Source organism: Thalia democratica, chromosome 3, assembly GCF_965202585.1.
Source record: "Thalia democratica chromosome 3, ktThaDemo2.hap1.1, whole genome shotgun sequence".
NCBI lineage: Eukaryota > Metazoa > Chordata > Thaliacea > Salpida > Salpidae > Thalia > Thalia democratica.
In genome coordinates, this window is record NC_139167.1 from 98,295,829 (window position 1) to 98,311,157 (window position 15,329).

Genomic DNA, 15,329 nt, shown 5'->3' on the forward strand with positions numbered 1-15,329 from the left:
TCTTAAATTTAGTTAGGTGTGGTTACATAGATTTTTTTTTGGTTTAAATTAGTCCCAACTTTTTTTTGTCACAACAATCACATACAAGTTAAGGTTTTAGTATCAAACAAAACCTTGTACCGAACAGGAAATATCTGAGATGAGGCTGTCGTACATGGCAGAGCTCAACCACTTGGGGGCGGGACTTGGGGTGAGGGTGTCAAGCTTGCCCCTGCCCCAGTTCCAGAGCCAGCCGCCGATAACGCCAGATTTGGACAACCGGCAGGATTTATCAAGGAAGAGGTCGTTCAAGAGGCTCTCAGTGAGACGGTATATAAACGGGGATCTCCCCAAAGAGATCTCAGAGACATTAGAGACGTGTTGTTTGACGCTTATTAGAACGCGCGCGTAATTACGTCATTACTAACACGTAACGTAAACACGTCATTACTAACAATTGTTAAAAGCAAAAGTATTGCTTTATGAATCTTACAAAACAAAAGAGGATTAAAATAAAATTTATTAGTTTTTGGACTAAAAACTTACTACAAAGTATATACAAAATGTTGAAAAACTAAAGCTTTTGTTAATGTTTTAAAAAGGTTCTTAAAAAAGTAGAGTTATTAACTTTCAAAAGAAGTAATATAGTAATGTTTAAATGTTAATTAATTTAAAATAGAGTAATAAAAGTACAAGGTACTTTTATTACTTTCGAATTTAAAACCAAAACTTTATAAAATTAGAATGTTTTTAGTAGCATGATGAAAATTGCATGAAATTTTACCAGCTAGCTTTAACATCATAAACAGCATGTTTATAAAACTCAGCATGAAACTAGAATAAACTTAAAGCTTGTAAATAGCTGCTATTTAAATACATTATTTTATTAAAATACATCAATTACAATTCATCTTAAATTAACTAATACATTTTTATTTGTGCAAATATATTTTATTTCAAAAGCAATTGTTTTATTTTTATGTTCTCGTGGATGTATGATGCGATGCTTCGCTGCCACAATTGATTGTTACGTCATAATTCAGAAATACTGATGACGTCAGCAGAAGTTTGGAGGAGGGAGCTAATACTCCTACCAGGAGCAAATCTGTTGAAAGGTGTGAGATAAAAAAAAAAGATAAAAATATTCCAAAAAATAGATCATTGTTTGTAGTATAATAAACATTATAATTTATCAGAAAATTTAAAAAAATTTATATCCATTCACAGAAAGTTATTGCTGTTTGAAAAATAAAATAAGAAAAAATATAAATCTCTAGATGTTTTTTTGCATCGTTATCGTAGCTATAACCTTCTGTCACTGGACTTTTTCAAAAGTTTTGAAATTTTTTTATAGAATCAACATAGAGTGTCTGAAATTGTTTCTGTGTGGCACTATTGAGTGATTATTGTTGTAAATATTCATTTTGCTCTTTACACTGGTGGCTATTCGTGCAAAGTTGTAAAAGCTCAAAATTTTACTCATGCAAATTATTCTATTGGTGACACAAAATCAACTGTACAATATATAGATTAACACTAGTAAATTTTATTCAATACTAACCTTAAAAGTTGTTGTAGATTCGTTCATATTTGTGGTGGCAATAGAGGTTTTCATAATAATTTCAAAGAGTACTGTAATTTAGTTTATGGAAAATGTATTTTTTAAATTTCAAACTACAGTTTTTGCAATATATTACAACTATTAGTTCAAGAAGTTAATATAAATGTAAATATTATACAAATAATAAAAGTATAAATTTTTTTACATAAAATTTATTCAAAAGTTGAGTTTGTCTGTGCAACATTATTATAAGAAAAAAATACTCAAAAAATGTATATTTTCACTGTTTTATTTTAAAATGATTTGAAAAAATATATACTAGCTGTTTACTTTTGTAGATTTCACATTTATGCACACTTTTAAGCTGATTTACACACACTAGTATAAACACACATTTAAATGATAATAATTTTTTTTATGTAGGCAATTAAAGTGGTAAGACCTTTTACTTTTGATAACTAAAATAAAAATGCTTACCAATTACATTGCTATTAGTATAAAAAGAGTAAGTAAAGTTGAAATCAAAGCAAGTTATTTAACAATAGAGTTTGCAAAGTAATTTTTACTTGTCTTAAGTAAAACAATGTTATTTTAAATACTTTTCACGCATTTAAGAACTATAAAAAAATTATAAATAAGCATCTCGATTATTTTGTTAAATCCCAAGTTTAGTAAAACTTTTTATATGTTTTTAATACATTTCTTTAATAGTTCAGGATGTCTAGCACAAAACATTTAAGCAAATAACTAATGTAGGAAAATGTATGCATTTTAATAACATAACATAAAAATATATTATTGAATAATAAAACAAACAAACAAACAGTCTAAAAAGTTTTGGAATGAGGTCCAACACCAACGAGACTTCGTCTTTAGCACCGAAGCAACTCCCTAAAAGAAGAAGATCAAATTCAGCAATTGAAAGATCTCAGGTAAAAAATACTTTAAATTTTTCCTTGCTAAAATATTGAGCAAACTAAAATAGTTTCCACTCGTTCATACATATAGTTTATACAATAAATACTACAACAATTCTGCTTAATCGCCCACTTTGAGAAAATTTCATAGTTTAAGAGTTTTATAGTTTTTATAATAAAAAAATAAACATAATTTCGTTGTGAACAAAAAAACATAATTTCAAGTTGGTTCATTATCGGTTTAACTTTTTACTTCAGTAAACTTTCTGTGCACACTGAAATAATTTCTAATGACTAATGCACTAAACCCCTTACTTTATACTAACAATAGAATTATGTTCCTAGCTTTAACAGTTTTATTTGTTTTTTCATTTTATTTTAATGTCAAGAAGAATTTCAAGTTTTTTGAACAAACAATTAAATTTTGGCAGATCAAGAAAATTATGGGAGGTAGCGATGAGATACTCCAACCCAACCACTCTTTCGTTCATCCGGCAACCAGGGGCGACGATGACGTCATGGGGAGGGGAACCACCGCGGCGAGTTCCACCAGTCTCCATGGCAACAACCTCAACGGGAAGCAGCCCGTTTGTTTCTATACCGTACAGCTAGATTTAAGAATTTTACTATTTGTAGAACACTGTCATAATAAACCTTGTAACACATTCAACCATATTTTAAATCTAAAAGTTTATTACATTAGATGGAATTTACCTCATTTTTATAACTTAGAATTAACTTGTTTTTAATAGCTGCCGTAAAGAGCCTATAAATATTAATAAAATATTTTAATGAAAATGCACTTTTAAACAGATGGAGACCCCTTCCAAACGCAGCGGAGTGAAGAACCGAATCAAGAATTTTTTCAACAGCCAGACAGGACTGAACGAAGATTTTTTCTCGAGACCTCACAGACGAAAACACAAAGATCATCATGGTTTCGGTTGGTTTAAAATTAAAAGTACTAGGTTTTTCGACTGATCATGTGTTTATACATATTGAAGCAAACTATTTTTTTTTGTTGTTCATTAAACTATATGTTTGGTGTAAAAAAACCTAACATAAACAAAGAGAGGCTAAAGTACTTTATAGTATTAAGAGCAATAAAAAACCATGTCCTAAATATTTTTGAATAAAAAATCTTGTGAACTCACAAGTTCGAAAAAAAAATTAAGTTTATTTTTCAGGCACGCCTTTGTCTTCTGTGGACAATCTAACCAACATCGAAGAGCTTTCGAAAGTTAGAACTAGAGAAGAATCAATATCAAGTGAAGTCATTGTTACTGACAACTTTTCTTTGAATGAACTTGATCTCTTAATACAATCCAAGGTAAAATTATGACTTTAAATATTCAATCAATTCAATAATAATTCATCAACAGTAATAATTCTAGTACATTTTTATTGTTATTTACAAATGATTACCTTACTAGTTCTTACTTAGAATTCTTGTTTAAAAAAAAAACATACTTTTCATAACTTTTAGAAATCTAAATTTTTTGTTAGACTTAAAAGTTTACTAAAAAATCTGTTAGAACTTTGACTTCAACTAAAACCAGGAAAGTATTCTTTTTGAAATTGCTAAATTCTCCTACTGTTTAAACACTTTTTGTTTCAACAGATAAACAATTTCGAAGAACGTTCAAGAAACAGTCAACACGAAGATGACGAGAACAGAGAACGTCAGCCCAGTTCTAAGGTAAACATATAAATATATATCAAATAATAAATGAATAAACACTAAATAAGTATTTCTTGACTATAAAATAAAACTATATAATACTTTAAGTAAGTAATTCTTGTGGCTGAAGATTTAACCGTTAAACAACACAGTGGAGAACTAGCAACAGAAACTAGTTAACAACAAATCTTTGTTTTTGGAAATCCCCTAACATGAATATTAAATTTCAGGTGTCCCAAAACGCGATCACCAACATATTCACGCTTTCCATGTGTCAATTCAGGGATAAATTGTTGGACATGTACGCGAATGTGATGCACACCAAAGACCCTACGTTGAAGTATAACGAGACCATTGATGCTTTTAAGCAGGTTAGAAAATTTTTAATGTTTTTTTATTTAATATGTTATTAACATGTATGCAAATGTGATGCACACTAAAGATCCTACGTTGAAGTATAACGAGACCATTGATGCTTTCAAACAGGTAAGTAATTTTTTATGTTTTTTTTTATTAATTAATATGTTGTTGATATGTACGCGAATGTGATGCACACCAAAGATCCGACATTGAAGTACAACGAGACCATTGATGCTTTCAAACAGGTAAGAAAGTTATAAAACAAAAAACACATTATAAACAGTTAACTTGGTAAATCATTCTTTCAACCATAATAAGATCATAGATTCTTTTTTGTAGAAAAAAACAATTTATTATATTAGTTGTCAAAACTTTTAATATTTCTTACGTTTTGGGATCCTAGAAGTTGATGTAGATTTTAAGTATATACATATTATAAGTCTACTTTTTTCTTTTTAACTTTTATTACATCTTTTTTTTAGATCTTAAAAGAAAACGTGGAGAAGCGATCGGAAACAAACCAGCAGCACGATTACGCTTTCGGGTTGGCAGTTAACGGATTCAGGGGGTACATAGACTTGCATTTGAAGAAGATCACCAAAAAGAACTCCAAGAAGAAGAAAAAAGAGAAAGAAAAAGAAGTCGTCTTTCCTACTGTGAGTTAGCATAACAAATTTGATAAAAAACCGCTTTTGAATGACATTTCTTTGTTGGTTTGTTGCAGCTTTTTCAAAGTAAGCAAAGTTTACGAGTAAAGAAACGCTACTAACAAACACACTAAAATTATGACGTAGATTAGGAAAAACAGGTTAATAGTTAAATAAGTCAATTATCTCACTTTGAGTACGCAAGAAATAAAACTCTTTCAAAATTTAAAATTTCTACATTTTTAAAATATTTCAGGCGTTGAAAATCTTCATTTATTAGATTTAGACAGCTTTACAAAAAAACATGCATTTTAAACTATCTAACTACTAAAAATCTTGTAAACTAATAATTTTTTTCAGTTCTTGTTCGGCCATCAGTTTCAACTACATTCCTGCGAAGTTTCTTTATTTTGTGATCATTGTTCAGAGACTATCTACTGTATGGATACTGCGCTCTACTGCAAGAGTTAGTTAATGTGTTACTTCTGTTATTAATTACAAGTAAAAACTGACTGAGTTTGCAGAAAAAGTAGTTAAAAGTAAGATTTTTAACATACATACTTTTATAAACAAAAACGTTTAAAATTTTTACTTTATTACAAACTCATTGATGTAAATATACAAACATATTTTTAAATATAACGATTACTTTTTATTTATGTAGCGTGTGAGTTAGTTAGTTTCTCTACTGCAAAAGTTAGTTGAAGTTAATTTGAGCAAAATTACTTCTGTAGAACTGTTACTCGTAAAAGCTATAATTGAGTTAAAAAAATCTTAGTAAACTTAAAAAAATACATACCGTTTAACATTATCAGACTGTTGAAGTTTTATTCAATTGTATTTATTATTAATTCATAATTCTAATAATATTTATCTTTTTTTAACAGCTTGTGAGTTTATGTGCCACACGAAATGCGTCACACGAAATAAAACTACATTGTTATTATGTTTTTCATATATATTATGAACTAAAAAGAATAACTTGTTCAATAGGTGGGAAACATTTAAATAATATTTCTAATTTTTTTAACAGCTTGTGAGTTTATGTGTCACACGAAATGCGTCAACAACATCCTACATAGATGCAAGGTCGATCAAACATCTAAACCAACTAAATTGTATGGAGAGTACCTTACTAAACTGTGTTACAACGAAAGGTTATTGATTGTTATATTTATATTTAAATGTTGTTTATTACGTTTGTTTTAATTAAAATTAAGAGAAAGTACGGATGTAAAATGCATTTTTACTGACAAAATAGTTTGTGTTAAATTCATGCTTGTGTTTTTATACTTTTAAGAAGTTATAAAAAACGTAATAGTTTTCGATTAGGCTTATGGAAATTTACAAAATTTTCTACAGAAACCAAGGTTTAATCTTTAAATTTTTTGCTAGTATTAAATTAGTTTAAGGAACTTGTATAGCTACTCAACTTGTTTGTTACTGACTTTATTAATCAACTTTTAATGTTTTCTATTGAAGATTAGTTTAATTGATAAATTCACAAAAACTAGTTTGGTATCTAAAATAAACGTTTACAAACGTTTACAAAAGTCTTAGAAAAAATATTTCAAACAACAAGTAAATTATAGTTATTTAAAAAGCTTTGAACTTTTTCTTACCACAGATTATATTAAAAAATCGTTAAAGAAAAGCATCGTAAAACAATAATTTTTCAGGTTTATACCAGATTTCTTAGAATCCGCGTTCCAATACATAGAATACGGGGACAGGTGGCCCAAAGGTCTTTACAGGGTCTCACCTGCAAAAGGTCAACTGGACAGGCTGAGGTTTGAAATCAATTTCAGACCAGATCTCGGCACCAATGTTAGTTTATTTTATAAAACATTTTAGTGTACATATACTTCTTTTTATAATATGCTTGCACAATGAGAGTTTATTTGTTTTATATTTATTAATACATCATACCTTAAATCTAATACTATGTTAGTAAATTACTTTTTACAAGACTTTTTGAGTAGCTTAAAGGCTATAGTTGCGAGTTTTATTAATTATTGCTAAAAAAGCTAATATAGTTTTTTAGTAGCTTCATTATCATTGTATTAGCTCTCAGACAATGAAATAATCTTTCACAAGATTTTCGCAGTCACAAGCGCTATTAAAAATAATCTAATAAAATAATTAATGTAACCATTTAAAATATTTCCAGGTGAATTTTGACAAATACAAGATTCATGCAGTCACGAGTGTCATCAAAGGGTTCTTCCGACAACTACCAATGACTCTGTGTCCTGTGGAGAGTTTCATTCCTTTCTATAATGCTTCTTGTTAGTTTTATACAAACATTTCTTAAGTTTCTTTTATAATTTTCTTCAACAAAGTACTAGCTCATTATGTTTATGCTTTACTCTAAACTTAGGTATATCTCAAACACGAGTAAGAAAAGCGGCTTTATAAGAATGTGTAAAATCACAAGTACAAAATCATTAGTATGAAATACTAAATATTAATTAATATACTACTCCCTAGGTATTTCACAAACTCGAGAAAGAAAAGCGGCCTTATGGGAATGTGTAAAAACATGGCCTTCTGAGCATCAAGCAGTAATGGAGAGATTACTCTATCATATACATCAGGTTAGTGAATTTATTTTAGTAAAAAGACACTACAAGTTACTTTAACATATACATCGGGTGAGTGTAAAGCGTTATAATTTTATAATCTAGTGTGGCTTCCCGTAAACTTAAATTGATTTTAAATTCAAAACAACAAAATTTTTGTTTCATATTTTGAGATTTTTTTGTATCACATACATTAAGCTATAATTCATACAAAAACTACCTAAATTAAAATAACTAAACTAAATCAAATAATAAAAATCAAAAGCACTTCTACAAAACTTACAGTCTTTAAGGTTAAATATTATAATATTATATCAAATTCATCAGGTATCCTCGCACGAGTCCGAAACCGGTATGACAGCGACATCTACTGTCAACTGTTTTACTCCTTCCATATTCAAAGCTCCCGATACCTTCAAAATGTCCAGGGATATCAGAGAAATTAAACCCATACTTGAGTATGTTTGTTATAGTAAACTTCTTAAGAATAAAGTTTTAATTTTTCAAATGGCTTCCAAAGTTGTTATCATTAGCTTAAAGTTTAGAAATATATTTTTTATTTATACTTTTTCATAACTAAGTATTTAAAAATCCTTTATAATTATAGAAGAAACTGTCTATAGTTAAATAATCTATAATAATTTCTGTTTATTCAATTCGTCTTATTTCTTTAAATTCTGAGCTTTAAATTTTTTTTAATAATAAGATATTGTTTTTGTATTAATTTATTTTTCTACATTTGGATACTTTATATTTATTTCTGTACACATTTTACAGAGGATTCCTTGAACTGTTACATGACAGAGAGAAAGATTACAAGAGAGATCTTGATGATGAAGATCAGATGAATGAAGGAAGAAAGATCATGCTGGACAGAGTTGCCAAGTTAAGGCACAAGGATATTGATACTAAATCTACCGAGTTAGTTGAACATGTATACAAATATAATGTTACCCAGTAAATCATGCTTGATAGAGTTAATAAGTTAAAGCACAAAGATATTAATATTTGATCAAATGAGATGAAAATGTATATATACATATATATATTAACTAAATTTATTTACCAAATATTATGTTGCCAAGTTAAAACTCAAAGATAGTAAGTTTAATGAGTTAAATTATTTGTAGAACATATTACTTAGTAAATTGTATTGGAAAAACTTTTTAGATTGAAGCACAAATATACTGTAAATGAATTTAATGAGTATGATGAATTTTTGTTTATATATAAAGCTAGTGTTTCATAAATAAAATTATTACTAAAAAAATTAAAACAGAATACCATTTAAAAAATCAATTTTGTTTTTTGTAAACTCAAATTTTATAATCAAAACACTTTTTCTTGCAATTAAACAGTCTTAAAGTTATTTACTTTTGCAGCAGTTTAGGAAAAGTTGTTAGAAGAAGAACATCTAAGAAGTCGAAAAATGAGTGAGTGTTCGACCTATTTTTGTTTAAAACATTCAAAAAACATTGTAAAACAGTGTTTACTAACCTGTGGTCCACAAGTTTTGTTTCAAAAGCATGTTTTCAACCTTTTAAGTTCTTATAAAGTTTAAGTAGGATGTTTCTACTTATTAGAATATAAGATTTAAAGCAACATAACTTTTTTACCACTCAGATTATTTACTTTAAATTTTCACAAAACTTTTTTTTAAAATGTTTTGAAAAAATCAGTTTCTAGTTTCGTAATATTTAACTATTTAGAAATTTTTTTAAACACTAGATTTAAAAAAACTAAACTTGAAAAACTTTTAAACAATTTGAACTAAGTGTTTATATTTTGTTACTTTCAAACAAACTTTCAAATTTAGTCAATTAAATAAGTTACAAATTAATTTACAAGACAAATTAGCATGAAAAATAAAACAAACCTTGCATGGTTATGTTTGAGCAGGTCGAATAAAAAGAAACAAGATGAAAACGAAAATAAAGAAATCAAAACGACAGCATTGGAAACAAAACAAATTGAAAGAAATCTTTCTATTCCAGCATGTAAACTATTATTTTCTTTTGTTATTTATTAAAACAATTGTTACGTTGTTCTGTTATTATTTTGCATATATGTGCACTATATACTTTAAATTTTGTCAGTATAATTTTTAGCATGAATGTTGTGATCAAGAACAAAATAAAATTCATAATTACTTCAGTCAGGTTAACAACAAAACTGATTTGTTGTAGCTGTTTTATGTAGACAAAATTTTTAAGTTCCTAGCAGTAAAGATTACAATTAACATTTAAAAAAGTTTTGTTACATACACTATATGATCTATAACTCTTTTAACTATTCATGTTTTTAGTTACTTATGATTAGTGGTTTAATTTTATTAGAAAATTTGTTATATCATCATTTTATTATTCTTCTTTGATTTATGCCAACTTACATGTTAATAAAATTTAAGAAAACTCAAACATCATACAATTAATTCAAAAAAAAAATAAGGCAAAAGTGAAAGATACACCTCATACACTTTATAAACACCTATATATATAAACAAATGTATTCTTTTTTATTTTATTAAATATTTGTTCTAATTAAAGTTGGTAACTAAAGGTTTATAACCAAAGTAGAGAAAGGTTATACAGTGTAAGTATAATGAATAAACACTTCCAAAATTAATAGATAGTAAAACTGATTATTATTACTCGAGGCAAGTTGCATATATATATATATATAAATATATATATATAAATATATATAAAGGTTTATTTAAAGATGCAAAACTCAATAGACTTGAGTTTCGTGACTATTCACTCATCAGCTTCAAAACAAGTTTAAAATAAAGCACAAAACAAAAAATCAAAGGACGAAACTCGAGTCCTTTGAGTTTTGCATCTTTAAATAAACCTTTTTATAATAAAGCCCTCAAGGTGGGCTCAGTGTGAAAAATTTAAGTTATTAAGTTAAATAACTTAATTCTATATATATACAATTTACATATATATATATATATATTTATTTATTTATATCTAAACAAACAAACAAACCAGGCAAGTTCGAGCGGAAGATCCATCCTCCGGCTTCGCGCCTCCGTTCCTCAAAATATCCTCCTCCAAAAGCAGCTCCCCAAAGAGAGGCAGCAGCAAAAAGTCCCCGATCAGGAGGAGCAGAAAAGAGTCGGGAAAGAAGGAGGAGTCCTCCACAAGGAGGAGGTCGCAGGCGTTTTCTCACAAACTCCTGCTGCGAAGGAGTTTCCTCCAACCCTCCACCTCCAAGGAGCAATTCTCAAGCAAACTTTCGCCGAAGCGCAAAACTACGCCATCAGGTGGTTAATTATGTATTCAATTTTATAATTAATAACAAAATGTTCATACAATTGCAGTTGTTGTAGAATAATTTGAATATACTTATTTTGTTACTCATATTGGAGTGATTACTAAGTTTAATTAGTTGATTTTTGTATGTTAGCAAAGTTAATTAAACTTCAAGTGTCAAAGCAAAAACTGCGCCATCAAGTCAGTGAATAATGTATTAGTTAACAACAAAGTAAACTAATTATTTTTCAAAATGACTTCTAAAGTTTTTAATTTACTTTTTAAGTTGTTTGTTATATTTTATGTACTCATTGAAAATTATGAGAACAAATAGTTGTGTTTTAGATAGTATAATTCACTTGTAATAAGCTTTAATTAGTGCTTTAAAATATATATATATATATATAGAAATAACATACACAAAATAAACTTTTGCTTGGTACAGCTTTTTCTGCGTTTAATACGCGTCCTATATATATATAACTTTTAAAAAATTGGAGAAACAAAATATTAACCAGTTGAATAGTTGTACTACTTGTGCGCAGGTGGTCAAAAGAAAAATCCCCCAAACAACAACGAAAACCAATCAGAAGGGAGAAAAGTGGATCATAACAGACTTGTGACGTCATCAAGGGGAAGCACTTCTTCAGTGACGTCACAGTTCGACAGTTTGAGGAGGAAGATGTCGCAAGTTGGCGGTCGTAAGAAGAAAAACAAATAATTCGAATATTTGAAATTTTTTATTGATAACTATATTTATAAGTTTCTTTTGTTGTATTAAATAAAATTTGAGGAGTTAAAGTTTTTATAATTTAGTATATTAGACAACTTTTAATGTTTTTTTTATAGTTTTATATACTGTCAAAGTAAATATAGTATAAGCCTAGAAGTCTACAATTTTTGTAGGTAAAAAAAACACAAAAAGTTTAAGCCTTAACAAACAAACCAGAAAAATAAAAGCTAACTTAAACAATTTTAACGATTAGTTTTGTGAAAAGTTTTAATTTTTTGCTTGCCTTACAGTTTTTTTTATTTGCTGCTTAGCCAATAAAGCAGCGATTTAAGCGAAGGACAATTAATTTTAATTGTTGTTGACAATGCAAATATTTTTATTTTAAATTGACCGGTGCTGCAATATTTAAAATTTTTTTTTTAACTTATAGTTTTTTTAAATTAATTTCTATACATTATTATAACTTTGTATAACCGACCAAAAATATTTAAATTGTGACTTCTCAATACATTGCAGTTCTCAAATATTTTTTTTTATTTTAATTTAAAGTTAACTGTTTTTTGAGTACCAGAGTTCTTTGTTAAAAGCCACATTTTATAAAATACCTATATTTCTTTTTAAATATTTTTTATTTAATTTAACTTCTGTTTTGTTGTGCCTTGTCCGAAATTGATTAAAAGAAATGCAAATTTAAAAATTAAAAAAAAAAAAGTATACCGAAATTTGTTCCGAATGCATTTTGTTGTTGTAAAAAACTATACTTTTTCTAAATATTAATGGTATGAAAGACACTTTTTATACTAAACTTCTTACTTTATTAAGTATTAAATTAAGGTTTTAGCCACATTAAAACTTTAGCAATCATTGTATAAAGTTTATTGTTTTATACAATCAATTAATTTATGCAGTTAGAACAAAATAAATTGTCAATGAAAATGCTAAATTATTTTTTATTTCAATTACTTCTTAGCTCAATACTAGCCAAGTTCTTTTGATATTTTAGTTTATAAGCCTAAAATTTAAAAATATTTTAAAAAAATTTTAGCTCGGAAAAACTACAAAAGATTTTAAATAGTTTTAAAGTACAGTGTTAGAGCTACTCACAATGTTTTATTATTCTGTTTATTTATTTAAAATTTTTATTATTTTTTATTTTTTTACAAACTTTGAGTGCGTACTTTAGTTTTCTTAAATAAAAGCTTAATACTTGTTTGAGTTTTTTGTACATATTTTGTTTGTTGTAAAATCTAAGTTTACATAGTTAAACTAACTGTTTAAGTAAAAACTTTTTAACCCAAATGTGGGCTACTAATATGTTTCTCTTGTTTTGTATTTAAAACATTTCAATTTCTAACACAGAAAAATTACACCTAGCTTTGAAAACAATTGATTAAAACAATAGTTTTTTTTTACTAAACTTAACATACAGTCACCTTTCGCGATTCTTCGATTTTGTTAATTCACGCATTTTAGAATTCTCAAAAAAAAGATTAAAAATTATAGTTTGAAAAACCCTTATCCTGTAAATTTGTTGTATGAATTGAGTTAACATTATATTTATTTTTAATATGTAATTTCTATTTTTTTTTAGAACTTGTAAAATTATATTCGCTGACGGTTGGATAAACAATAGGTGCCTCGGTGTACCGTAAACTTCAATAGTTAAAAACTGTTTTTACTAAAGTTCTGAAAGAAACATGATTGACTAACAATGAAAAAAATTCACAACACAATGGTAAGTTATTTAAAGAAACGGCTCAAAAGAAGTTTTCAAGCAGAATGTGGCGATGATGTTAAAGAAAAGCATATTCATTTCACAAATTGTCACTTTATTTTTTAGTAAAGTGATAAAAGTAGCAAATATACAATTTAAATACTATTTGTATAGCTTACAGTTTCGTTTCGTTTTTCGTATGTAAATAAGTCAAAACATTAAACAATCAAAGTAAGTTACAAAAACTGGTAAATATAAGTTTTCAAATAGTATTAAATCTAATATTTATACTATTTACTAAAATTATCATTATAGAAATATTACATTTTTGCAATAAAACCATGAAACAAAAAAAATAAAATCGTGCAAATTTGGAGTTTTTCTGGAAAATTTATTTAGGCATATGTTATAAAAAAAATGCAAAAAACAAAGAATAAGGTCTTTTAACTCAGTTTAATAAGTATGTTAAAAAATAAAAATTAAAAATAAACTATTATTTTTGGAGAAAATAGGTGTTAAGTAAAAAAATGCAAAAAAAACGATAAATTTTTAAAGGGGTCTACTACAAAAGTAAAACTCCAATTCGATGGAAATTTTGTGATTACTATTGAAATTGCAATTCACATCCGCAACTATTTCCCACCCGGTAAAACCCCACCCGCTCACAACTCCCACCTAATTTTTTATGCTCTTTTTATTTATTAACCTTTAGCTTTTATTTTTTATGTATCCTTTTTTTATCACTATTACCCCTAACCCTCGGTCGGTAAGCGGTTCTCGGATTTGATCGGATGGGAATGATCGCGGATTGGCGGTTCCCATGCAAGTTGAGAGGGCAGATGTTTGCCAGGGAAGTTTTTTATGAAAGTTTGTTTCCGGTGGTTGTTTGAACATTCTCAACGAAGTTCTGTTGATTCATGCGATCACGACTCTTGGTCTTTAATGCCGAGAATGATTGAGAGCAAAATCACAGTTTGCTACGCAGAACAAGATGGTTAGTGAAGGGAGTATTAGTTCGTAGAACAGTTGTAAAGTTTACGACCACTGTTCCAAGAAGTTTGTTTCAATAAAAAACTCCAATTTTTTTAAACTGGATCTTTCCTAAGAGTTTTGGGGATACAAGTCTGTTTTAATTGGATACAAAGGTGTTGTATTTGGACACAGTTCAGAAACTGTGGTCTGTTACGATTTTGATAAAGACGAAGTCTGAAGAATCGTTTGATGATACAAGATGTTCTAAAGACTTTACTTTTGTAATAGTTCCTCAAACCTTCAGCTATAGTATTTGAATAAATGTTTCTAAAGTAAAAGAGAAAAAATAAGTTTTTGGTTTGTAGACAGATGTTTTATTTAAGATGAAAAAACATTAAGCATTGATATTTTAAGATTAGACTAAACTATATGTGTTTTTTTATTACTATTATTATAAATAGTAAACCTACTTTAAGTTTAATTAGTTTGAATAGAGTATTGTATACCTTATAATTATTATTTAAATTCTGCACAAAAGATTTTTTTTACTTTTCCATAAAATCTATAAAAGTGTAATTTTGTTTAGGTTTTATAAAACTTTTATAAGAAAATACTATGTTATAAACCGATTATACATTGTGTTTGAAATAAACTGTTGAATCAAAACGTAAAATATTTCATTATCAGTTTTAAATTATATACTTTTGGCTTCATTTGAAACAATAATTTTTTGTGCCCGACTTGTTAAGGAAAACTGCTTTGCTTTTGTGTGAATATTTAAAAAAGTACAAATCCATCTTTACTGACTTATCATTTAATATTGTCATAAATAAAGTTGAATATCCATACTTAAGTAATAACTTATAAATGTGATTTTATTCTTTATCTTTTTAAAAACAGGTTAAAGTTTTCGTATAGCTATT

At 27.4% G+C, this 15,329-nt stretch overlaps 1 protein-coding gene across 5 annotated transcripts in view; it reads left to right on the forward strand.

The window, feature by feature from the left end:
• The window catches only part of LOC145831211 (unconventional myosin-IXb-like), a 49,211-nt gene extending 36,835 nt beyond the window's left edge, over positions 1–12,376 (forward strand). For 3 of the 5 annotated variants that reach the window (XM_082938350.1, XM_082938353.1, XM_082938354.1), the window contains 20 exons: positions 128–309; positions 1,023–1,094; positions 2,367–2,472; positions 2,889–3,044; positions 3,271–3,400; positions 3,645–3,787; positions 4,079–4,156; positions 4,369–4,509; positions 4,981–5,154; positions 5,506–5,611; positions 6,179–6,302; positions 6,825–6,972; positions 7,316–7,433; positions 7,636–7,742; positions 8,055–8,185; positions 8,505–8,648; positions 9,110–9,160; positions 9,627–9,724; positions 10,724–10,998; positions 11,533–12,376. In XM_082938350.1, the coding sequence (XP_082794476.1) occupies positions 128–309; positions 1,023–1,094; positions 2,367–2,472; positions 2,889–3,044; positions 3,271–3,400; positions 3,645–3,787; positions 4,079–4,156; positions 4,369–4,509; positions 4,981–5,154; positions 5,506–5,611; positions 6,179–6,302; positions 6,825–6,972; positions 7,316–7,433; positions 7,636–7,742; positions 8,055–8,185; positions 8,505–8,648; positions 9,110–9,160; positions 9,627–9,724; positions 10,724–10,998; positions 11,533–11,610 (2,562 nt within the window). In that variant the 3' untranslated portion in view covers positions 11,611–12,376. The remainder of the gene's footprint in view (positions 1–127; positions 310–1,022; positions 1,095–2,366; positions 2,473–2,888; positions 3,045–3,270; positions 3,401–3,644; positions 3,788–4,078; positions 4,157–4,368; positions 4,510–4,980; positions 5,155–5,505; positions 5,612–6,178; positions 6,303–6,824; positions 6,973–7,315; positions 7,434–7,635; positions 7,743–8,054; positions 8,186–8,504; positions 8,649–9,109; positions 9,161–9,626; positions 9,725–10,723; positions 10,999–11,532) is intronic. The other 2 variants (XM_082938352.1, XM_082938351.1) reach the window with 2 other exon arrangements.
• Positions 12,377–15,329: the final 2,953 nt, after the last annotated feature.